The sequence below is a fragment of the Bombina bombina genome, unplaced genomic scaffold (genome assembly GCF_027579735.1).
Source record: "Bombina bombina isolate aBomBom1 unplaced genomic scaffold, aBomBom1.pri scaffold_1418, whole genome shotgun sequence".
Taxonomy (NCBI): domain Eukaryota; kingdom Metazoa; phylum Chordata; class Amphibia; order Anura; family Bombinatoridae; genus Bombina; species Bombina bombina.
In genome coordinates this window covers 8,224-35,536 of record NW_026511523.1, presented here as the reverse complement: position 1 = coordinate 35,536, position 27,313 = coordinate 8,224, and the positions used below count along the sequence as shown (strand labels likewise).

General features: G+C 37.7%; 1 protein-coding gene across 1 annotated transcript; it reads left to right on the top strand.

The window, feature by feature from the left end:
• Positions 1-27,313, top strand: LOC128643780 (A disintegrin and metalloproteinase with thrombospondin motifs 16; the record flags this gene model as incomplete). The annotated part of the gene is made up of 3 exons (XM_053696594.1): positions 1-582; positions 12,347-12,419; positions 27,150-27,313. Coding segments are annotated over exons 1-3 (254 nt in total), but the record flags the coding sequence as incomplete, so codon positions are not given.

Below are 27,313 nucleotides of genomic sequence, written 5' to 3'. Positions count from 1 at the left end.
AGAGCTCACACTCCGCCGGTATCAGCATGAGGCAACACTGCACCTCCTCTCCACAGCAGCCCAATACACCTCCACAGTACAGTGAGTGGATCAGGGTGTGTGAGGAGAGTTCTGGGTGGGAGGGCAGGAGCTGCTAATCTCTTCTTTGCTCCCAGCCCTTTCTTCTCCAGAGATTCGCCTCTACTCGTTTCATCTGTGTGGTGGCAAACAGCCATGGAATCAAATACATCGATTTAAACTTGGTAGACTCCTCATCTGACACAGCGGGGGAGGTGTAAGGCTACAAGCAGCACAACTACTTACACTATGGGCTAGGGTAGAGCACACCCTCGCCAGTTCTTGCCCTGCTGGGGATCACCATGGTTGTATTAGCTGCTGTTTGCGCAGATCATGGATTTATAGTACCAATATATAGTAGAGGAACCACTTGTTGCTCCTAAATCTCTTGCATGCTGGACCAGTCTAGATACTGTCTCCCTTATTTGTTCCTGATTTTCTCTTTTGGTATTTAAAAAAGGGTTGGCCTCATGCCATTTTAACCTTTGCATCACCAAGAGGGAGGAGGATGCTTCTCAGCTGTAGGTAAGATTATGAAATTTGGTAGTGTAAGAAAGTTATGATTTAAGCAATATTTGTTTTTATATAGCAGGGGTTTTTTTCCACCCCAATTAGTATTTATTAGAATAACCACCAGAGAAAGAAATTAACTTTTACTTGTAACTAAAGATATTAAAAAATATCTCTTTTTTTAGCCATTTTAGATGAGGCATTATTTTTAAACGTACTGATTATAATGCACATATTACCCAAACTGATTGATTTATGCCTGAAAGCTTAAATAATAATTTAACAAAAACTTTCACCCCAGAGGTATGCACCTGGCAAGCACTAACTGCATGTAATAAAAGTCTTGTTAAAGTCATTTTATTTGCTGAACAGTTTCCAGTTCTCTTCTGGTTGATCTTTTGATCATAGCAATAAAAATATATAATGCGTATAATGCTGTATTTTTTAATGGGTGTACGCTTGCCCATCATTCTGGTACAGGTTTATCTCACCTAATTCGCAAGGGCCCTCCAATATATATAACTGAATCTGTATATATATCACAGATACATCAATGCTAAAAACCAAACATTGCCATGAAATCCAGATTTGGTGAAGACACATTTTTTATTAAGAACTATGGGCATATTTTGGTCTAGTCCTGTGCCTAGGGCAGCTGAATTTGGTTGAGTTATGGTGCCTTCTCGCTATACAATCTAGATGGGTGATTTATTAATTGTATTAAAGATCAGCTAACTCTGGTTGTCTAGTTTGTGTGAATAACCACTCCCATGTATCCATAGTCTTAGGCTCTGAAAAATGAGGTAAATATGATGTACAATTTAGAAGGGTCAGAGGGCAGCAGATTTCCCAGTGCATAGGACAGCATAAATCACTGGTAGGAACACATAGGTATTGCTGGAGATTCTCACTTAACCACTGACATGTCATTATGTAGTTAAATGCCATAGTTCTGGTAATTAAGAGGTTAATCACCAGATGCCTGCTGCTAGGGAGAGGGCATTTGCTTTCAGCTGGGGATACAACTAATTGGCACAGGCTGAACAAGGGAAATAAGGAATGAATGAGTAAAGTGACAGCTGCTGACTTTTGAACACTGGATGTCATGTGCATTATCTATGAGATTATCAGATAATACCTGCATATAGTGTGTCACCTCAAACCACAGTAGAGCACCCTGCTAAACCTGAGTAGTATCAGTACCACCTTACCCCTTGATACTGCATAACATGCTGTTTATTTCTTACCTTATATAAACCTAACACAGGGACTACATACATGATATCAGTTTTTGCATGTGCTAAACACAAATCAAGTTGATACAGGCGCACATTATAATTTATGTGTTTAATTAAACTGATTAATTTCATCAGTGGCCTTCAGTATAGAGAGAGAGTATTTATAATTGATTCATATATGTATTTGATTGCATACTTACTGCTCTAGCTAGTTTTAATTGCATTTATGAGTATAAACAAGGTGGGTTGTGTCATTAGTAAAGTTTGTTTCTCCTATACAATTTAGATTATAACCAGCAATATTTTATGATAACTCCACCTCATGTTTATGTGGATAATCATTGCTATCTGGATTGGCTCTTCAATAGTCAGGGACAGTTGTCCTATTGCTGTCCCCTTTACTACAGTTTAAAATCACTGGTATAGGATTTTTATTTATATAGTTTTATCACCTGAAATAATGGCTTTGTTTAAGATATCTGTACATAGTAGCAGTTGTTTTTATTAGGATGTCAGTGCACAAGGAGTATATTATGTCACATGTGTTTTTTGCTAACCCCTCAGGCTGCAGACAAGTTGCCTTGAAAGGGGCATTTAAATAGCTTGACCTTTTTTTTACCTGGTTCAATTACTTTCAACCCATCATCTGGATAGATGAGTACTGATGACAGGAAGGGTGTCTTGATCATGTGCCGTTTCTTGACACTCTCTGATCAGATGGTCTTTGGTCCTAGGACAGTGTACTCCTATCTCTTATGACTGCAGGTATTTAGTATTGTGTTACACAGCAATGTGTTTATTGTATGGCAGGTACTAGAATTCTTTGAAAGAAAAAATATTTTGTATATTTAGTAAACGTTCCTTAACAGCTCTTTGTGATATTATTTAAGCTCTCTAATTCAGGAAAACACAGCTTTAAAGCCTTTATTTGTGTGCACAACTTGTATATTTTTCATTATTTTTTCACAACAAGAGACTGCTAATCCATATGGGCCATATAGATAACATTGTGCTCTCTCCTGTGAGTTGTGGCTGGCACTGCACTAATTGGCTAAAATGCAAGCCAATAGATATTTAAATAGCCATGTGATCAGGGGGCTGTCTGCAGAGGCTTAAATACAAGGTAATTACAAAGGTTAAAAGTATATTAATATAACCACGTTGGCTGTGCAAAACTGGGGAATGGGTAATATAAAAAATAGGGATTATCTATCTTTTTAAACAATACATTTTTTGGAGTTGACTGTCCCTTTAAGACAAACTATTAATGCTTATCATTGATTGGCTGCTAAGAGAACACTCTAACCTTTTGAAGCTAGTTTATATACACGCGTGCTGACACTTGAGAGCTTTATTTTTTTCTCTGGCTGCTTTATGGGTTATGTCACCATGTGTAGGCTATTAATAATTTGTGTTCTTAGAGTCCCTTATTAACAGTCCACATTCTTGGCTCTAATATAAACAAATCAATTATATAAATATATATCATTAGCAATTTCTTCTATTCAGAGACCCTCAAAATCACATTTGCAATTCCCTGCCAGAACTAAGTGCTTGCTTTGATTTAGTTACATTTATAATTAATAGATGACTATACTTAAAGGTGCAGTGTAAAATGGTACCTTATTACTTTCAATACACTGACATGTTTCTGTATCTTATCCATGTCTGTATACCAAAGCCCAAAACTTCATATCTCTTCCACCTCTTACTAGGATTGTAATTTATTCTGCTGGCTATGTTTCTATAGTTTTGATTTAGCCAATACTAAAGTATTGAATTTGACAGTATAGGTGAGAATACCACAGGCAAAAACAGCTATTTCAAATGCCAAGATAAAGGGGAGCAAGATGGTGATTGTTGGCCACACGTGCCTTTATGTCCCTTTCATTTTCAGCCTGCCTCATTTCAACACAAGTAGGTATTTCAAACTATTGTTTCAAAATAACTCAGGATTTTTGCATGCTTGTTTGACCACAGATGAGTTGTTCATTGTCCGTTATTTTGATTGAGCATCTGTTGTCAGGTAAGGATTTTGCTAAAATCCTGGGCAATTAGAGGTAACTTAAAGGACCAGTCAACACATTAGATTTGCATAATCAACAAATGCAAGATAACAAGACAATGCAATAGCACTTAGTCTGAACTTCAAATAAGTAGTAGATTTTTTTTATAACAAATTTCAAAGTTATGTATATTTCCACTCCCCTTGTACCATGTGATAGCAATCAGCCAATCACAAATGCATATACGTATAGTCTGTGAATTCTTGCACATGCTCAGTAGGATCTGGTGACTCAAAAAGTGTAAATATAAAAGACTGTGCACATTTTTTTTAATGGAAGTAAATTGGAAAGTTGTTTAAAATTACATGCTGTATCTGAATCATGAACATTTAATTTAACCTGAGTGTCCCTTTAACAAGAGCTAGGTATAGGCTGATAAAGGAAAAAAAGCACACTAATTGCCTAGGAACAGTTAACATAATGTGTTTGGTAGATTTATTAAGCTGCACTCACAGATTTTGAGGCTTCATGGTTCAGGTTTGCATGAGAGAGTCGGCAGCTACAAATGTAAGAAGCAAAAACTGCTACTTCTTCCTATCCACCACTTTAGAAGTGGCAAAATCAATCACCCTGGCACTCGTTTGGGGTGATTGACATGCCCTGCTCTTGTACAATTGTTGTCACAAGAGCAGGGGAGGCATTGCACAAGAAAGCTCTTGTGCAATGTTAAAGGGATAGTAAACATAAAAAATGAATGTTGCTTAATTCTGTATGTGCAGAATTATGTAGCATTATCCTAGCGGCAACTTCAAATAAAAGATATTTGATAATTGTAAACCCCCCCCCCCCCCCCACCAAGGGTATACTTACGTTCTGTTCCTCTCCAGCCACAAAATCAGAAGAAACTGGTAAGGAGCGTAAGATAAGTATACCTTTGGGACTCGCATCTCTTTTGTTTCTGAAGGTGTTGCTAGAATAATGTTACATAAATGCAGAATCATATACTGTATGTAACATTATTTTTTATGTTTTACTGTCCCTTTAAATTTCACCACGTGATGGAGCAATGCACGTGGCGATTGCAGGTGGACAGTTTTTCTACTTGCGAACGTATCTGCCTACAATAATAATAAAATGTTGCTGTGTATCTAGGAATATTTATAGCTAGCTTTTGAATCTCTAGTGTGACTGTGCTATAAAACTAGATTCCATAGGGGCGGAGCTGACTGCAGAGAGAACCAGACGTGTTTCTATGTGGCTCCTGGCTTTTTGACATAATTATATAATTTAATCTACCCATTAAGAGCTTAAATTTCTATTTTGTATCTTAGAGGACAAATACTAGCCCTTATACTTCCAAAGAACCGGGGGATAGATTAATAGCTGTATATATAGCTGATACTTCTCCCTAAGATAAGCCATGTGGCCTTTTCCAGCGCTACCTACACTCAAAAGCACTGCTGCTATGGAGGCCCTAGACTCCTGGGAGCGACGCACCGACCAACTCCTAAAGAGACATTACCTAAGCCTGAAAGAGGACCTAATGCTGCTACTGTCTGGCTGCACGCTACCACCGGAACGCCTAACTGAGGACACTGTCTCCGTGCAACAATGCAGACCGGGCACCGCGTCCACACCCAAGTATCACGACGGGGTGAGATTCCTCCTAGCGATCCAGCATTGACCTCCTGGCGTTCTAAACTGAGGCGAATACCGGACCTGTTCTCTGAGCTAACTATGCATCCGGAACGGGGAGCTGTAGCGGCGTTGCACTTCAAGGCCTTGAGCTCAAGGGAACGCTTACCAACTGAGATGCTATCGGCTCCCTGCGATCTCCCAGCTCAGCCCCAAGTTGATGCTCCACCGGGCGAGACCAGCTCGAGAGGAAAGTATTGTGTACCGGACTTGGCATTGTTTGTCGCTACGGGTGTGGGCTAAGATGACATGCTGCTAAGCTGCTGAGAGGTCACCCTGGTGCTCTTTTTCATTGAGACTTCTCACAGCTTGACTTTGTCCCCTGTCACTCAGGCCGCATGGTTGTCCGTGTGGTGCCCCGTTTTCCTGACACTTTGGAATTGTAGCTTTGGAACCCTGATTCACCTTTAAAAAAAGGGAAAGGAAGGGATCATTGGGACTCAGTCGTACATGAGGGCTTTCCAGTTTGACAACAGACTGAGTTTGAACATTTGGGCTTTTATGAAGATTACCTGTCCAATGCGCATTCCTAATGTATTACCTAGTGCACATATGAACCACTATATTCTCTCTAGTGTAGGAAAACCTTGCAGCTCATATTTTTATTGTTATACTGTGCTATATACTGTTAAACTCTTCATTTGCAGGATTCTTTTGTTAAGACGGTTTTATGATATGAAGATTACACAAATCTGCCCCCTAAGGTGAAACTTTCAGCTTTTGCTTCTTATATATATAATGAGAGACATTTGTAAATGTATTCTATGTACCACCTCACTACTAACATAAGCATATCCATTAGAGGTTATCTTTACCTAGCAATATCCTTTGGTACTATACCTGAATATGCTATCAGTTGTTGGTAGCAATATAGAAGCAAACCATTGTCCCATCTTTTTACAAACTATGTGCAAGCCTGCATGCTGCTACTGCTTATGTTTTTACCTACCTAAACTGATTCCTAAAGGGGCTGCATAGGTTTTATAGCTTTGCTATGAGGACACTCCTAACAACCTATATTATCTTTGGATGTATACACTATATTCCAGTTAGAGTTTTGAGGTTTATAGTGTTGCATATTTATTCTATATTCACATATGTTTCATAGATGTATATGGAGCTCATACTTATAGCTTGTTATGCATATGTTTTATCTCAATGTTTGTTCATGTTTGCCTTTACAAATGGCAGCCCTTAGAGATTCCTGCCTATATACTAATTGGGTATACCTACTATCTTATCACTAGCTCCCTGCTTACAAAGTTACTCATACACATCTGACTTTTTAATATATCAAATGTTATACATAGGCACTCTCACTTAGTACTATCTAGTACTGTCAATCCTACTGTTGATACTGCATATTTCACCCTGGTGACCTGTTTCAAAGTGTTAATCTTGTAGGAGGCATCATATTCATATATTGGTCAGACACTATTAGCTATGCCCCCTGATTTAGCTATTAAGAACGACATTATGCTTATTATTGCTGTTAATGTATTACACAGGCTTTACTTAACATTATTCCATAGCCCTAGGGACCCGAAAGTGGCCCTTTATGCTTAATATTTATCAAATATCTTTACCTTGCTCTTTTATTAGCTGTTAACCAATTTTATAACCCTCTTCTGTTAAATAGATACGCGGTGATTGCGATATTTATGGAAGTATAAGCTATATTTACCCCACAGCTATTCCTTTTTATGATTGTTACTTAAGTGTTGGGATTATTTTCCTTCCATATGGTATCTACTATCATTATTGGCGACTGTGAGACTGTCATCCCTAATTTCCCTATAATTTGGTCCACATCATCAGTATATATTACTTGCCCCAGTTAAGCCCCTCTCCCTCCTTTTCTGTTGGCGCTTTTGGCTTGCGGGTCATATCCCTACTCCTTTTTCCCACATCGCCTACAGGTGGCACTCCCCCAGGAGAGGGGCTCATCCAGAAACCCAGATATTCCCTATCCTCCAAACATACTAATGTTCCCTTTTCCACATAATACTACAGACAAACTACCGGGACCCACTACTCCCCATATTCTTAGATCCCGCTTAGTTGCTTATTTTATACATCCACATCTTATGACCTATTTGTGGGCGCATAAATATGTTTACCCATATTCCAGGTATCATTAATGGGTTAACAAATCTGTACCTACAGGACCCTTATATATGACTTTTATTGAGCCTATGAGATGTATAACTACACAATATAATAATCTCCTAACATGTGCATCGCACTACAGTATATACTTTTACTCTACATAGGCAGAGAGAAGTTCAGCTGAATTATTCGAAACAGGAACCTAATAATCCTAATATTATTTTCAGTATCTATTTGACAGGTGAAGAAACCAATCCACACTTAATTGCATTATAAGCTCCACCGCATTGTTTGGAAGGCTCCGCCCCTCCACCTCCATCTCCCCCTCCTTATATTCAAGCGGCTCTCGCCCGCTGATAATCCCTCCCCCCCTATATAATTCGGCCCAAGAGTGGCCGACTCATATGCTAACCCTCCACAGGCAGATACCTTGATTCAGATATGTCAAGAAGTGTTTTCTACTAGGCTGTGGAGATCATTCGCTAGTAATATAATATAAAACGAAGTTCTAATTCATTTCACCTAAACTTTTGCCTAGCACCATGTTAACTTCTGATATGTATTTCTCTTATTACATGTGCATTTTGTTTTGTAACTAATATTTGCTTATAGGCATTGTAATATTCTCTTGGATGTATTATTGTCCTAAAGGTGAATTTTGTTTGTCAATTTTTACTTCAACTTCAATAAAAATTTATTTACAAAAAAAAAAAAACTAGATTCCATAATGGAGAAAACCAAAACATTTCTGTAGTTAGTGGCAACATTTAAAGCTGCAGACTGTTTATTTATTTTTTTGAGGACTTTAAATTAAACTAAATAAATATAGCTCATCTACCTCATTTTTTCTATGGGTCGTCTAATAAACTTCTAGAACTAACCTACATTTTCACCATGATAATTATTTGTTAAACTATAATTGCCATATAAATTGACCATTGTTGTATATTATTGCTGGAAAATGTATCTGTCACAAAAACAAGCTATAATTCAGATTTATTATGTGTTACAATACTGTGCAGTGAGAGGCTTAAAGGGAAAGAAAGGTCAAAAATCAAATGTGCATTAATGCATTCATTTTTAAATAGAAGAATTTTTGGAATATACTTCCATTAACAAAATGCTTCTAGTAAAAGTTCTTTTACTATTTTTATGGGCCCATGCACCAGTATTTAATCATCACATCTGCTCAGAGAGTCAGTAATGGCTTATATGACACGAATGAAGTGAGCAGGTGTAATGTTTGATTACTGGTGCACGAGCCCTCACAGCATATGTGCATATGAGACCGAAAAACAGTAATAAATTTTACTAGAAGCATTTTTGCAAATGGAAATATATTGCAAAAATGCTTCTTTTACAAATTGAAAATCACATGTGAAGGGACAGTAAACACCTTGAACACCTTGAGATTTTAATATAAAATCTTTTACGTGTGATAAAACAACTTTGCAATATACTTTTATTATTTTGCCCCCTCCCATTTTTATGTAATTTAGCTCTAAAAAATGGGGCTTTCCTACTTCTCAGCACTGGGGTTGCACACTGCAGACTTCTCAAGTTTTACCCTGCTACATATATTTCTTTAATTGGTTCAACAGCTGCAAAACAATTCACTGGCCATGGCAAGGCTTATCAGCTGCGAAGCCCAGATTGGCTCCTCCCAGATAAGGCAAGTGGTGGGTGGAGTTTAGCTATTGGACAACTACAGCAATGTGTTTATTTGTTTTAAAATGTTTAGATGTGGCTGTTTTGTTATTCTATAGCAATAAAACAGAAATGTCTTGTGATTACAAGGTTTTACTGTCCCTTTAAAAGACCATTGCATACAGTACGTTGCATAAGTAACAGATGCATAATAAAAAGACAATGCAAAAGCAAATTTAAATGAGCTGTAGATTATTTTTTTGGACAAATTTCAAAGTTAGTTCAATTTTCTCTCCCCCTGTATCATGTGACAACCATAAGCCAATTGCAAAATGCATATACCTATGTACTGTAAATTCTTGCACATGCTCATTAGTAGCTGGTGCCTCAAATAGTGTGCTTCTAAAAAGAATGGGCATATTTTGATAATGAAAATGAATAGGAAAGTTGTTTAAAATTGTGTACGCTATCGGAATCATGAAAGTTTTTTTATTTTGACTTTAGTGTTCCTTTAAAGGGACACGCAAGTCAAAATAAACTTTTATGATTCAGATAGAGCATGCAGTTTTAAGACACTTTCTATTTTACTTCCATTATCAAATTTTGCACCATCTTGTTATATACACACACTTTCTGGGGAACACGATCCTACTGAGCATGTGCACAAGTTTACAGAGTATACGTATACTAGTCTGTGATTGGCTGATGTCTGTCACATGATACAGGGGGCCGGAAATATGAGGAAAAATACATTTTTCAGAAAAATAATCTACTGCTTATTTAAAATAAGAGTATGTGTAAAATCATTGTCTTTTTAGTATGTATGTATTGATTATGCAATTCTACTGCATTGAGTGGTCCTTTAAGTAATAATGACTTTAGAACATAAGTGACCATACATAGGAATTACATTGTCAAAGACCATTGTTTTCTGATAATATAGGCCGACTAATGAAAATAACGTAAAACGTGTTAAAACAAGCTTTTGATATTCATGAGAAAAGCGGTGTTCATGTCCGCCGACACCTTATCTATCATTATTACAGATTCAAGAAAAGCACTGTTTGCTTTTCTGCCAGGTTATCACCTCCTGAGAATGCAGACACTTCACTATTCTACACTTTTGGTTCTTGTTTGCTTAACCCTTTGGCTGCTATATGCATTGCATAGCAAAGTGTCACAGTATATTCTGGCATCCAAAGGGTTCATCTAATGAGAAGAATCACTATTTCCAAAGGAAAAGAGGAGTGATTGATATGTCTATGAAAAAATGCACTTTGTCATGTGTAATAGCAAAACAAATAGAAAACCTCACAAAAGCTTTAAAATAGTAACTTTACTGTTGATACTTTATCCTGTACAAACAATCTCTGCAATTTACTATAATTCATAGTAACTGGTTATGAAGGTTTAGAATATATATATATATATATATAAAGACTTATGTCTTTGAAATGTAATCATGCAATTAAACATGTGGGTGCTTATTATATAGTATTTACCTCAAAATAAAATTGTGTGCATATTATATATTCATTTTTTAAAGTTTTCTATATGACAGATGTTGATATGCGGTCTGTGGGGATGCTAGGGATATATTCTGTAAATTTGGAGCTTGATACCGAGGATTGACAGTAAAAAATTAACTTAATTCCTTGCAACCTAGTGGGACACAAGACAGGAGAATGTTATATTTCAAATAATAAATTGAGCCTTTGATCAATTTGAATTCTTCTTACTCCTCAAAGGTATTAGAGTAAAGCGTTTCTGAATGCCAAGAGAACATACTCGGCAAAAAAAAAACACCCATGAGGATCTTTCTTTAGAAGAGGAGACCTAGATATTTTGGATAAAACTGTTAAGTATAGTTTATGTTTATTTAAATTAGTGTTTTGGTCCAAACATCCATTGACTGCATTTAAAACTCCTCACTATGGCTAATACGAATAAAGTGGAAGATTGACCAAGTGTAGCTGCATATACCCCAACCTTTACTGTCTCTCAATAATATCCCACAGGCACAGTATACACCAATTTTCATATAAATGCATGTAATAGACACTACTATAAAGAAGAATATGCACAGATACTGATCTAAAAATCCAGTATAAAAAATGTACTTTGGAGCTACCAGTTTAACACTATTGATGAGGTTAAGCTGGGACATCCACTGAAAGGGGCTGGGAAAACAAGAATAGCAGACACTCCCCCTTCCCTGCATATGAAAAGACAGAAAACACAAATAGGAGCCAGCAGGAGTCTGTAAACGCACGTATTCATCTGACACTGTGGGGCTTGGTTAGGAGTCTAAAAATCACCCCAATGTTATTAAAAAAAAATAAAAATAAGCAAAACTATACATTGTTACAAAAACACTCCCAGATGGGCAATATAAATAGATCATCTACAAAACATTTAATAAAAGAAAAATCTACTGTACAATGTCCCTTTTAATGTTTTACGCAATAACATGCCCGCGCTAAAGGTATTTTTCTAACTAGATGACCACATCATTATTGATACTTTTCTTTGTTAAATGTAAGAGACATTATTTTAAAATATATTCAAGTTTTTGTGAAATTATATATTCCCATGTTTTGATCTTTAAAGATATAGCCATGCTCCTAGGAAAGAGTTGCCAATTTAAACGTATATGATTAAACACTGCTCACCTACATTCAAGTAATCTGTGTCACAAAAAAGATGTATAAACAGTAGTTTGAAAGGGTGATAGGTTGTAGAGACCCTCCCCCTAAAAAAATCCAACAAGACTTTATTTTAAAGTCAGCTTGACTTTTGGACCTAAACTTTACTCCTACCCCTCTGGGAAGGGCAACATTATTCATGGGGCTATCACTTCCTTCATAGAATGAAACTTCGGCATAGTTTATCATTACTGCCTGTATGATTCACTTGATAGTGCATTTTTGCCTGGTTTCTGAAATATCCAGAATGCTGTAGTAACAATGATTTTTTAGTTTATTTTAATAAATCAAATAATATACAGTATATACATATAAATGTGTCTTTAAATAGTTTATTCTCTCCCACTTACATGATTTTTTTTTTCTTTCCTTTTACCAGGTTGCTATGTCGACGTTTGGCTACTGCTTGTTGTATCCTTTGGATCCTCACGTTCGTCCCAACTTCCACTCAGGTACAGTTAGATGCTTGCAATAGGCAGTCGCACTTTGTATTCTTGACTTGGTTTTGCCATATTAACTCAGTGACCTAATTACATTTCACACAGCTGTGGTTATTTTGTTACTTATATATTCATACTCAGTTGTGTATATAATTTTATTGTCTTTGTTACTATTGCCACTAAACTGCTTCAGTTATTCCGTTATAAGTGATCTTTGCTAGAAAATAATTAACTGATGCAGAGGAAAAACTGTTATTGCATAAATAATGTTGATTAGGCAAATCTACTGTGTTTATTGGTCCTTTTAACATTAGAGAATTATATGTATGTATGTATAATAATGCCTTGCAAAAGTATTCACTCCCCTTGACTTTTTACCTATTTTGTTACATTACAGCCTTAAAGGGACAGTATACACTCATTTTCATATAACTGCATGTAATAGACACTACTATAAAGAATAAGATGCACAGATACTGATATAAAAATCCAGTATGAAACTGTTTAAAAACTTACTTAGAAGCTGTCAGTTTGGCTCTGTTGAAAAGGTAGCTGGAAAGCCCACTGCAAGTGGCAAATAAGACACTCCCCCCCTCCCCCTTCTTTTGCATATGAAAAGACCCTTTACACAGACAGGAGCAAGCTGGAGAAGGTAGCTGACAGTATTCACATAAAACTTTGGGGCTTGGTTAGGAGTCTGAAAATCAGAGCAATGTTATTTAAAAATAAGCAAAACTATACATTTATTTAAAAAAAAAACTTTATGGGCTATATAAATAGATCATCTACAAAACATTTATGCAAAGAAAAAAATGAGTGTATAATGTCCCTTTAAGTTCAATGTTTTATTAATCTAAATTTTATGTGATGGTTTTGAACACAATAGTCTAAGTTGGTGAAGTGAAATGAGAAAAATATATACATAAACCTATTTTTTAGAAATAGAAAACAGAAAATTGTCATGTGCTTTGTTATGAAGCCCATAAAAAGCTCTGGTGCAACCAATTACCTTCAGAAGTCACATAATTAGTGAAATGATGTTCACCTGTGTGCAATCTAAGTGTCACATGATCTGTCATTACATATACACACCTTTTTTGAAAGGCCCTAGAGGCTGCAACACCTAAGCAAGAGGCACCACTAACCAAACACTGCCATGAAGACCAAGGAACTCTCCAAACAAGTAAGGGACAATGTTGTTGAGAAGTACAAGTCAGGGTTAGGTTATAAAAAAAAATATCCAAATCTTTAATGAACCCCAGGAGCACCATCAAATCTATCATAACCAAATGGAAAGAACATGGCACAACAGCAAACCTGCCAAGAGACGGCCGCCCACCAAAACACGGACCGGGCAAGGAGGGCATTAATCAGAGAGGCAGCACAGAGACCTAGGGTAACCCTGGATGAGCTGCAGAGTTCCACAGCAGAGACTGGAGTATCTGTACATAGGACGACAATAAACCGTACGCTCCATAGAGTTGGGCTTTATGGCAGAGTGGCCAGAAGAAAGCCATTACTTTCAGCAAAAAAAAAATATGGCAAGTTTTGGGTTTGCGAAAAGGCATGTGGGAGATTCCCAAAATGTATGGAGTAAGGTGCTCTGGTCTGATGAGACTAAAATTTAACTTTTCGGCCATCAAAGAAAAAGCTATGTCTGGCGCAACCCCAACACATCAAATCACCCAAAGAACACCATCCCCACAGTGAAACATGGTGGTGGCAGCATCATGCTGTGGGGATGTTTTTCAGCAGCCGGGAATGTAAACTGGTCAGAGTTGAGGGAAAGATGGATGGTGCTAAATAAAGGGATATTCTTGAGCAAAACCTGTACTACTCTGTGATTGATTTGAGGCTAGGATGGAGGTTCACCTTCCAGCAGGACAATGACCCCAAACACACTGCTAAAGCAACACTTGAGTGGTTTAAGGGGAAACATGTAAATATGTTGGAATGGTCTAGTCAAAGCCCAGACCTCAATCCAATAAAAAATCTGTGGTCAGACGTAAAGGTTGTTGTTCACAAGCGCAAACCATCCAACTTTAAGGAGCTGGAGCAGTTTTGCAAGGAGGAATGGGCAAAAATCCCAGTGGTAAGATGTGGCAAGCTCATAAGGACTTATCCAAAGCGACTTGGAGGTGTGATTGCTGCAAAAGGTGGCTCTACAAAGTATTAACTTTAGGGGGGTGAATAGTTATGCACATTGACTTTTTCTGTTATTTTGTCCTATTTGTTGTTTGCTTCACAATAATAAAAAAAAAACATCTTCAAAGTTCTGGACATGTTCTGTAAATTAAATGATGCAAATCATCAAGCAATCCATGTTAATTCCAGGTTGTGAGGCAACAAAACATGAAAAATGCCAAGGGGGGTGAATACTTTTGCAAGGCATTGTGTGTGTGTGTGTGTATGTATGTATGTATATGTGTGTGTGTATATGTATATATATATATATTAATTATATATATATATATCACAGTAGGAGGTTGAGCAACAGGAGGTGAGGACTGCAAGATTGAGAAAGATGTTAATGCAGAATTAAATGAGGGAAATGTTAGGTAAGTGAAATTAATTTATTATTGAGTTGGGTGGTAGGCTTCTCCGAACAAAAAAGTCTTCGGGGAGTATTTAAAAGAATAAAAATTAGGGGGAAGCCTGACCAGATGAGGGAGAGTGTTCCAGAGGGTAGGTGCTGCACAACAGAAGTCCTGCAGTCTAGCATGAGAGGAGGTGATAGTTGAAGATGCAAGGAGCAGGTCATTGTTGGATCTTAGTGGCGGGCTGGAGTATACTTGTTGATTATAGAGGAAAGGTAGCGGGGAGTGGCCTTGGTGAGAGCTTTGTATGTAAGGTTGAGAATTTTGAATTTAATTCTGCTGTGAATGGGGAGCCAATGAAGGAACTCGCAGAGAGGTGCAGCAGATACAGAGCGACGGGAAAGGTGGATTAGCCTGGCAGAGGCATTTAGGATGGATTGAAAGGGGGAGAGGCGGGAAAGAGGAAGGCCAGTAAGTAGGTTATTGCAGTAGTCAAGTCGGGAAATAACAAGGGTATGGATTATTTGCTTTGTGGTGTTAATGCTCAGAAAAGGGCGAATCTTGGAAATTTTGTGTAGGTGGTTGCGGCAGGATGAAGAAAGCGACTGGATGTGGGAGATGAAGGATAGATTTGAGTCAAGTGTAACTCTGAGGCAGCGGACTTGGGGAGATCGTGATGCCATCGACAATGAAAGAGAAAAGTCAGAAGTTGGCATAGAGCTTGAGGGGGGATTAGAAGGAGCTCAGTCTTGGACATGTTAATCTTTAGGTGGTGAGAGGCCACCCAGGAAGAAATACCAGATAAGCAGTCGCTGACATGAGAAAGGACAGAGGGAGAGAGAGCTGGGGTGGAGAGATAGATCTGGGTGTCATCAGCATAGAGGTGATATTTGAATCCATACCTGTTGATAAGTTTACCCAGTGAAGAAGTATAAATGGAGAAGAGTAGAGGACCCAGAACAGATCCTTGAAGTACTCCAATAGACAGAGGCATTGGAGAGGAGGAGTCGCTGGCAAATGACACCGAAAAAGACCTGTGAGAAAGATAGGAGTGAATCCAAGAAAGAGCAGTATCACAGAGGCCACAAGAGCTAAGGGTCTATAGGAGGAGGGGGTGGTCAACTGTGTCAAAGGCAGCTGAGAAGTCAAGTAAGATAAGTAATGAGTACCAGCCATTACTTTTAGCAGAACAAAGTTTATTAGTAACCTTGGTAAGGGCAGTCTCATTTGAGTGTTTGGGGTGGAATCTGGATTGCAGGATTTCTAGCAAGGAGTTGGTGGACAGGAAGTGGGTTAGGCGATTGTAAACTAGTTTTTCAAGGAGTTTATGGGGCAGTAGCTTTCAGGAGAATTAGGGTCAAGGGAGGGGTTTTTGAGTATAGGAGTGACCTTTGCATGTTTGAAAGAAGATGGGAATGAACCAGTAGAGAGAGAGAGAGGTTGAAGATGTGGAAGACAGGGAGGTTATTATATGGGAAAGGATAGGGTCAAGCGGGCAGGAAGTGAGGCGTGAGGAAGATAGTAACGAAGAGACTTCATTCTCAGTGGCTGGATGGAAAATGCAGAGGGAGTAACAGGGCCTGTTTTTGGAAGATTGCAGATGGTGTTGGGATGGTGTTTTGGATAGTATGAGTTTTGTTTAAAAAGTAGTCTGCCAGGTCTTGAGCACTAAAGACATAGGGGGGGGGAGCAGGTGAGTAGAGGAAAGAGTTAACAGTGGAGAAGAGTCATTTAGGGTTTGAGAAAAGAGTAGATATGAGAGAAGAGAAGTAGGTTTTCTTGGCTAAATGAAGTGCAGAAGTGTATGAACGAAGAATAAACTTATAGCGGATGAAGTCAGGTTCAGAATGAGTTTTTCTCCAGGCACGCTCTGCAGTATTTTTGCAAATAGAGTGTTTGCTGAGAGTGCTAGGACTGTAACTGACGGAGTTATGTTTTGTGCAGTTGGGGAGGGGCGAGTGTGTCTAGTGCCGAGGAGAGAGTTTTGTTATAGTGGTCTGTAGCAAGATCAGGGCAGGTTATACTGGAAGTGTGAGGAAGGAGATCTTGAATGAATTTTGAAAACTGAAAAGGATCCACAGCGTGTATATTTCTACAGGTGCGGGGGCGGGATGGAGAAGTGGGTTTAGCTGTTGCATTAATATTATAGGTGACCAGGTAATGGTCTGAAATGGGAAAAGGGTGACCGGTTAGGTCAGTTATAGAGCAGAGGTAGGAAAATACCAGGTAGATGGAGTGTCAATCAGGGTGAGTAGGGAATAGGGGGGATTGTGAGAGACCAAAAACAATTATTTTAAACTGGAAAAACAGAGAAAGAATGAACTTATATAGCTGCTATGGGAACTTGACTCCCTAATTATGAGTACTTCCTTTTAATAATCTCTCCCTTTTACAGGCAGCAATCTAAGCTATTGTATCATAAACGGATGCAGGATAATAACCAAGTCATGTCATTAATTCCTAATGGGAAGAAGTTCTGCAAGTTTAGTAAAACAACTGGGGAGATAAACCTCAAAATAACAAAACGCTCCAACGTGTTTCATCTGAAGCTTTGTTCTTTGTTTTTTAATTTAAAGGATTCAGTGTTTTTACTTTGGTTTTCTGGCATAAAACATAATTTATGTAAGAACTTACCTGATAAATTCATTTCTTTCATATTAGCAAGAGTCCATGAGCTAGTGACGTATGGGATATACATTCCTACCAGGAGGGGCAAAGTTTCCCAAACCTCAAAATGCCTATAAATACACCCCTCACCACACCCACAATTCAGTTTAACGAATAGCCAAGAAGTGGGGTGATAAAAAAGTGCGAAAGCATATAAAATAAGGAATTGGAATAATTGTGCTTTATACAAAATCATAACCACCACAAAAAAAGGGCGGGCCTCATGGACTCTTGCTAATATGAAAGAAATGAATTTATCAGGTAAGTTCTTACATAAATTATGTTTTCTTTCATGTAATTAGCAAGAGTCCATGAGCTAGTGACGTATGGGATAATGACTACCCAAGAAGTGGATCTTTCCACACAAGAGTCACTAGAGAGGGAGGGATAAAATAAAGACAGCCAATTCCTGCTGAAAATAATCCACACCCAAAATAAAGTTTAACGAAAAACATAAGCAGAAGATTCAAACTGAAACCGCTGCCTGAAGTACTTTTCTACCAAAAACTGCTTCAGAAGAAGAAAATACATCAAAATGGTAGAATTTAGTAAAAGTATGCAAAGAGGACCAAGTCGCTGCTTTGCATATCTGGTCAACCGAAGCTTCATTCCTAAACGCCCAGGAAGTAGAAACTGACCTAGTAGAATGAGCTGTAATCCTCTGAGGCGGAATTTTACCCGACTCAACATAGGCAAGATGAATTAAAGATTTCAACCAAGATGCCAAAGAAATGGCAGAAGCTTTCTGGCCTTTTCTAGAACCGGAAAAGATAACAAATAGACTAGAAGTCTTACGAAAAGATTTCGTAGCTTCAACATAATATTTCAAAGCTCTAACAACATCCAAAGAATGCAACGATTTCTCCTTAGAATTCTTAGGATTAGGACATAATGAAGGAACCACAATTTCTCTACTAATGTTGTTGGAATTCACAACTTTAGGTAAAAATTCAAAAGAAGTTCGCAACACCGCCTTATCCTGATGAAAAATCAGAAAAGGAGACTCACAAGAAAGAGCAGATAATTCAGAAACTCTTCTGGCAGAAGAGATGGCCAAAAGGAACAAAACTTACCAAGAAAGTAATTTAATGTCCAATGAATGCATAGGTTCAAACGGAGGAGCTTGAAGAGCTCCCAGAACCAAATTCAAACTCCAAGGAGGAGAAATTGACTTAATGACAGGTTTTATACGAACCAAAGCTTGTACAAAACAATGAATATCAGGAAGAATAGCAATCTTTCTGTGAAAAAGAACAGAAAGAGCAGAGATTTGTCCTTTCAAAGAACTTGCGGACAAACCCTTATCTAAACCATCCTGAAGGAACTGTAAAATTCTCGGTATTCTAAAAGAATGCCAGGAAAAATGATGAGAAAGACACCAAGAAATATAAGTCTTCCAGACTCTATAATATATCTCTCGAGATACAGATTTACGAGCCTGTAACATAGTATTAATCACAGAGTCAGAGAAACCTCTTTGACCAAGAATCAAGCGTTCAATCTCCATACCTTTAAATTTAAGGATTTCAGATCCTGATGGAAAAAAGGACCTTGTGACAGAAGGTCTGGTCTTAACGGAAGAGTCCACGGTTGGCAAGAGGCCATCCGGACAAGATCTGCATACCAAAACCTGTGAGGCCATGCCGGAGCTACCAGCAGAACAAACGAGCATTCCTTCAGAATCTTGGAGATTACTCTTGGAAGAAGAACTAGAGGCGGAAAGATATAGGCAGGATGATACTTCCAAGGAAGTGATAATGCATCCACTGCCTCCGCCTGAGGATCCCGGGATCTGGACAGATACCTGGGAAGTTTCTTGTTTAGATGGGACGCCATCAGATCTATTTCTGGAAGTTCCCACATTTGAACAATCTGAAGAAATACCTCTGGGTGAAGAGACCATTCGCCCGGATGCAACGTTTGGCGACTGAGATAATCCGCTTCCCAATTGTCTACACCTGGGATATGAACCGCAGAGATTAGACAGGAGCTGGATTCCGCCCAAACCAAAATTCGAGATACTTCTTTCATAGCCAGAGGACTGTGAGTCCCTCCTTGATGATTGATGTATGCCACAGTTGTGACATTGTCTGTTTGAAAACAAATGAACGATTCTCTCTTCAGAAGAGGCCAAAACTGAAGAGCTCTGAAAATTGCACGGAGTTCCAAAATATTGATCGGTAATCTCACCTCCTGAGATTCCCAAACTCCTTGTGCCGTCAGAGATCCCCACACAGCTCCCCAACCTGTGAGACTTGCATCTGTTGAAATTACAGTCCAGGTCGGAAGCACAAAAGAAGCCCCCTGAATTAAACAATGGTGATCTGTCCACCATGTTAGAGAGTGTCGAACAATCGGTTTTAAAGATATTAATTGAGATATCTTCGTGTAATCCTTGCACCATTGCTTCAGCATACAGAGCTGAAGAGGTCGCATGTGAAAACGAGCAAAGGGGATCGCGTCCGATGCAGCAGTCATAAGACCTAGAATTTCCATGCATAAGGCTACCGAAGGGAATGATTGTGACTGAAGGTTTCGACAAGCTGAAATCAACTTTAGACGTCTCTTGTCTGTTAAAGACAGAGTCATGGACACTGAATCCATCTGGAAACCCAGAAAGGTTACCCTTGTCTGAGGAATCAAAGAACTTTTTGGTAAATTGATCCTCCAACCATGATCTTGAAGAAACAACACAAGTCGATTCGTATGAGATTCTGCTAAATGTAAAGACTGAGCAAGTACCAAGATATCGTCCAAATAAGGAAATACCACAATACCCTGTTCTCTGATTACAGACAGCAGGGCACCGAGAACCTTTGTAAAAATTCTTGGAGCTGTAGCTAGGCCAAACGACAGAGCCACAAACTGGTAATGCTTGTCCAGAAACGAGAATCTCAGGAACTGATAATGATCTGGATGAATCGGAATATGCAGATATGCATCCTGTAAATCTATTGTGGACATATAATTCCCTTGCTGAACAAAAGGTAAGATAGTCCTTACAGTTACCATCTTGAATGTTGGTATCCTTACATAACGATTCAAAATTTTTAGATCCAGAACTGGTCTGAAAGAATTCTCCTTCTTTGGTACAATGAAGAGATTTGAATAAAACCCCATCCCCTGTTCCGGAACTGGAACTGGCATAATTACTCCAGTCAACTCTAGATCTGAAACACATTTCAGAAATGCTTGAGCTTTTACTGGATTTACTGGGACACGGGAAAGAAAAAATCTCTTTGCAGGAGGTCTCAACTTGAAACCAATTCTGTACCCTTCTGAAACAATGCTCTGAATCCAAAGATTGTGAACAGAATTGATCCAAATTTCCTTGAAAAAACGTAACCTGCCCCCTACCAGCTGAGCTGGAATGAGGGCCGCACCTTCATGTGGACTTAGAAGCAGGCTTTGCCTTTCTAGCTGGCTTGGATTTATTCCAAACTGGAGATGGTCTCCAAACTGAAACTGCTCCTGAGGATGAAGGATCAGGCTTTTGTTCTTTGTTGAAACGAAAGGAACGAAAACGATTATTAGCCCTGTTTTTACCTTTAGATTTTTTATCCTGTGGTAAAAAAGTTCCTTTCCCACCAGTAACAGTTGAAATAATGGAATCCAACTGAGAACCAAATAATTTGTTACCCTGGAAAGAAATGGAAAGTAAAGTTGATTTAGAAGCCATATCAGCATTCCAAGTTTTAAGCCATAAAGCTCTTCTAGCTAAAATAGCTAGAGACATAAACCTGACATCAACTCTGATAATATCAAAAATGGCATCACAGATAAAATTATTAGCATGTTGAAGAAGAATAATAATATCATGAGAATCACGATGTGTTACTTGTTGCGCTAAAGTTTCCAACCAAAAAGTTGAAGCCGCAGCAACATCAGCCAAAGATATAGCAGGTCTAAGAAGATTACCTGAACACAGATAAGCTTTTCTTAGAAAGGACTCAATTTTCCTATCTAGAGGATCCTTAAACGAAGTACCATCTGACGTAGGAATAGTAGTACGTTTAGCAAGGGTAGAAATAGCCCCATCAACTTTAGGGATCTTGTCCCAAAATTCTAATCTGTCAGACGGCACAGGATATAATTGCTTAAAACGTTTAGAAGGAGTAAATGAATTACCCAAATTATCCCATTCTTTGGAAATTACTGCAGAAATAGCATCAGGAACAGGAAAAACTTCTGGAATAACTACAGGAGATTTAAAAACCTTATTTAAACGTTTAGATTTAGTATCAAGAGGACCAGAATCCTCTATTTCTAAAGCAATTAGGACTTCTTTAAGTAAAGAACGAATAAATTCCATTTTAAATAAATATGAAGATTTATCAGCATCAACCTCTGAGACAGAATCCTCTGAACCAGAGGAATCATCAGAATCAGAATGATGATGTTCAGTTAAAAATTCATCTGTAGGGAGAGAAGTTTTAAAAGATTTTTTACGTTTACTAGAAGGAGAAATAACAGACATAGCCTTCTTTATGGATTCAGAAACAAAATCTCTTATATTATCAGGAACATTCTGCACCTTAGATGTTGAAGGAACTGCAACAGGCAATGGTACTTTACTAAAGGAAATATTATCTGCTTTAACAAGTTTGTCATGACAATCAATACAAACAACAGCTGGAGGAATAGCTACCAAAAGTTTACAGCAGATACACTTAGCTTTGGTAGATTCAGCACTTGACAGCGATTTTCCTGTAGTATCTTCTGACTCAGATGCAACGTGAGACATCTTGCAATATGTAAGAGAAAAAAACAACATATATATAAAGCAAAATTGATCAAATTCCTTAAATGACAGTTTCAGGAATGGGAAAAAATGCCAAAGAACAAGCTTCTAGCAACCAGAAGCAATAAAAAATGAGACTTAAATAATGTGGAGACAAAAGTGACGCCCATATTTTTTCGCGCCAAATAAGACGCCCACATTATTTGGCGCCTAAATGCTTTTTGGCGCCAAAAATGACGCCACATCCGGAACGCCGACATTTTTGGCGCAAAATAACGTCAAAAAATGACGCAACTTCCGGCGACACGTATGACGCCGGAAACGGAAATAGAATTTTTGCGCCAAAAAAGTCCGCGCCAAGAATGACGCAATAAAATGAAGCATTTTCAGCCCCCGCGAGCCTAACAGCCCACAGGGAAAAAGTCAAATTTTAAGGTAAGAAAAATGTTAAAATGCATTATCCCAAATATGAAACTGACTGTCTGAAAATAAGGAAAGTTGAACATTCTGAGTCAAGGCAAATAAATGTTTGAATACATATATTTAGAACTTTATAAACAAAGTGCCCAACCATAGCTAGGAGTGTCACAGAAAATAAGACTTACTTACCCCAGGACACTCATCTACATATAGTAGATAGCCAAACCAGTACTGAAACGAGAATCAGCAGAGGTAATGGTATATATAAGAGTATATCGTCGATCTGAAAAGGGAGGTAAGAGAATCTCTACGACCGATAACAGAGAACCTATGAAATAGACCCCTTAGAAGGAGATCACTGCATTCAAATAGGCAATACTCTCCTCACATCCCTCTGACATTCACTGCACGCTGAGAGGAAAACCGGGCTCCAACTTGCTGCGGAGCGCATATCAACGTAGAATCTAGCACAAACTTACTTCACCACCTCCATCGGAGGCAAAGTTTGTAAAAACTGAATTGTGGGTGTGGTGAGGGGTGTATTTATTGGCATTTTGAGGTTTGGGAAACTTTGCCCCTCCTGGTAGGAATGTATATCCCATACGTCACTAGCTCATGGACTCTTGCTAATTACATGAAAGAACTTATTTTAATCTTTTGTTTTTTATGCCTTCTGTTTTAAATAACATAATAAAATCTTATAGGGACATTTAACACTAGATACATGTTAGTTAGTTTTTTTTAATGATGTATTCATAGCAAAGATTAGGCCCAGAATAGTGTATATAGTATCTTTTTTTTTTTTTTTTTTTTAAATTATAGTAGTTACTTAAATATCAAAGAGATACAGTACATGTAATTCTTTAGTTTCCATAAAGTAATGGGTCCAGCCCTATTAAAAACTAAGTTTTCCTTATCTAATTAATTTGGTTGAGAAGAATTAAGGACATATATAGAATGTGCAAACAATGGAAAAGAGGACAAATATATAATTAAAGGATATTGAAATTTTTTTTTTACTACACATAATTAAAGGGACAGGAAACCCCAACATTTTCTTTCATGATTTGGATAGAACATACAATTTCAAGCAACTTTCCAATTTACTTCTATGATAACATTTGCTTTATTCTCTTGTTATCCTTTGCTGAAGGAACAGCATTGCACTACTGGCAGCTAGCTGAATGCATCTAGTTAGCCAATCACAAGAGACAAATGTGTTCAGGCACCAATCAGCAGCTAGCTCTCACTAGTGTAGGATATGTGCTATTAATTTTCAACAAGGGATACAAAGGGAACAAAGCACATTTGAAAATAGAAAATAAATTAATTGTCTTAAAATGAAATGCCCTATCTGAATCATGCAAGTTTAATTTTGATTTTCCTATCCCTTTAAACATTTTACAGTATAATCTCTAAATGTTTAATATCCCTTTTTCTTTGTAACCTTTTTTATATATAATTGTATGGTCCCCTCAACACAATATAAGTACATTTATCTATACAAAATGTTATATTTTACAGATTATTTCAAGGTTCTGTTGCCTGATTTGTTTATTAAAATTAGATGTTTCGTCTATGACCTTTAGCAAAGATTTACTGAACATTTTCGTCCTGTAAAGAGAACTATTATTTTATGTAGCAAAGAGTCTTTGTTTATTATTGTTGTGCTTGACTCATGAACACCTAAATATTACATTCCATTATTTTTATCGTATGAGCACCGCCCAGACTTACTACATTTGAACATAGCTTATATGTGAGTTTGAAGTACAGGGTTATTTATACTTTCTGAGAGTCCGTCCTCTTTAGACTTTGTCCAGGTGAGTAAGACCTTGAGGTTGTAGAGAAGGTGTTGTATTTTCACACAGTAACTATATAAAAAGGTTTAAAGGAACAGTAAAGGAAACATATTTCTTCCTATATATTATCTAATTTGCTTCACTCTCTTGATATCATTTGCTGAAATGCATATCTAGATATGCTCAGTAGCTGCTGATTGATGGCTGCACATAGATGCCTTGTGATTGGCTCGCCTATGTGCATTGCTAGTTATTCAATAAAGGATACCTAAAGAATATAGCAAATTGGATGATAGAAGTAAATTGGAATGTTGTTTAAAATTGTATTCTCTGTCTGAATCATGAAAGAGAAAACATTTGGGTTCAATGTCCCTTTAAGTTCTACTGCCACATTATTTTTGCAGCAAAAGTCCTTTAGTGAGCATGGGCAATAAACTGCAACTATTATGTGTCTCCTAGCAAAAGAAAAGCTGCTCCTTGCCTTTATGTAGAAGGGGCACTGTCCTGGTATGTCGGTGACAGGACGTAATGAACAATTCACAAATAAAGTTTAAAAAAATAAATAAAGGGTAAAATCCTTATAAAATATATAAATAAAGCAATGATTTCTATTAGGCATAACTCACTGCTTAGTGCTTTCTTATTACAACAATGAATTTTGCATTTTATGTCACTTTAATGCATATCTGAAAAAAGCAAATTATTAATAGGAGGCAATAAAAATCCAGAGGAATTAATTGCATTTAATAAATAACCAAAGAGGCTTTCCTGCCCACAGAATTCTTACCCAGAATCAGGTAGGCTGCAAATAAGTTAGCCCAAATGTCAAATATGCTCCAAGAAAGAGATACCCTATTCTTTCTATGTTCCAGTGCATAGGTAAGCAGCATTGCCCACTAGCCCCCTGGGGGAACCACATACCAAAGGCCTAACAGGGATTACTGATGTTACACTGTCTTCATGGTTAGATGGATTGTGAATTAGTGGTGTTTGGTCTATCAGTTTAGCTACACATCTAACCACAAACAACCACTGGCTGAACCTGCCATTCATCTCATACTGAGTAGGATTACTCTTTCAGTACATCATCAGTAGGCTAAATCTAGTCTGCCTGAAGATACTGCAGATTAGGCAGCCTCTTGACTTGGGATAGGAGCACAGATACCAAGTGGCTGATTCTTCCCAGAATGCATCACATGTTTTTGGGCCCTCCAATGCTAAATTATTCATAGACAACCTGATTAATAAGTTTCTTTATTTCTCTATATAAGGGCCATCTGCTTTACATTATTTTGCAACATTATATTGTGGTCTTTGATCTTGCTGCTGTGGGATCAGATACCAGTTTTTAAGCATCAATAAAAAGTGTTGTTTATGTTAAAGGGACACTGAACCCAATTTTTTTCTTTCATGATTCAGATAGAGCATGCTATTTTAAGCCACTTTCTAATTTATTCATATTATCAATTTTTTTTCGTTCTCTTGCTATCTTTATTTTAAAAAGAAGACATCTAAGCTTTTTTTTTTATTCAGAACTCTGGACAGCATTTTTTTTTATTGGTGGATGAGTTTATCCACCAATCGGCAAGAACAACCCAGGTTGATAACCAAAAATGGGCCGGCATCTAAACTTCCTTTCTTGCATTTCAAATAAAGATACCAAGAGAATGAAGAAAATTTGATAATAGGAGTAAATTAGAAAGTTGCTTAAAATGCCATGCTCTATCTGAATCACGAAAGAAAAAAATTTGGGTACAGTGTCCCTTTAATATATGCAGGATAAAGTACAATAAAGAAAAACTTTAACAGCCTCTGATTGAAAAAGAGTAATTTTTTTTAGAGTTACGTAGAACCTGAATGTCTGGGAACATTTTTTGTTGCTTTTTCCCCCCAATACATTTTAGCAACCAAGAGAAATATTTTAGTAGCCCAGATTCCCAGACTATTTATATTATTTCATGACTAAGCAAAGTATGAACACTGTACTGAGAGGCTCATTTTCTGTGATATACGGATATCAGCTATTGATGTCATATACCTTAGCTGTCCCAAAGCTTTCAAGGGCAAGTTTGTATAACGTGGCTTTTCACTGTATTGGTTTAACAAGGATTTGACATCACTAATATAATACTCAGGCAACCAATTTATTTTTTTTAACTCTGGAAAACAAGTCTGGGCTTTTAAACTGGATAAAATCACACAGTCTTTGTCAGATAGTTGTCTTGGGAGAATGTGTTATGAATAGAGAACACAGACTCAGTTTATAAACATTAAGACCTTATCCAAACACTTGCAGCTCCAACCAATCGGATCAGAACTACATACCCTCCGGGCTAGATATCCTGTAACAGTGTTACAGAGAGAATGAAGTTAAACTGACCAGGACATAGATAATCATCATGCTTGGGATGCCTATTGTGTTCACACATACTTTTCATTGTTTTGAATGTTGGAATTCCGCAAAAAAAACAACAAATTAAAGTAGTTAGACAAGAATTGCAAACAGCTTTCTCCACTTGGTTAATAGAACTTGCCTCAGCAGAGTGAACCCATCTTGTTTGTTTGTTTTTTTTAGGTCCAAAGGCCCCCATATCACAGAGGATACATCCCCAGATTTGGCCCTGAGCACAGTCAACCTGCCAGTTCCAGCAATGAGTGGAGTTCATGGCACAGCTGGTCTCCATGCTCTCGAACATGTGGTGGGGGCGCTGCAGTGCGCAGCAGGCAGTGTCTCATCAG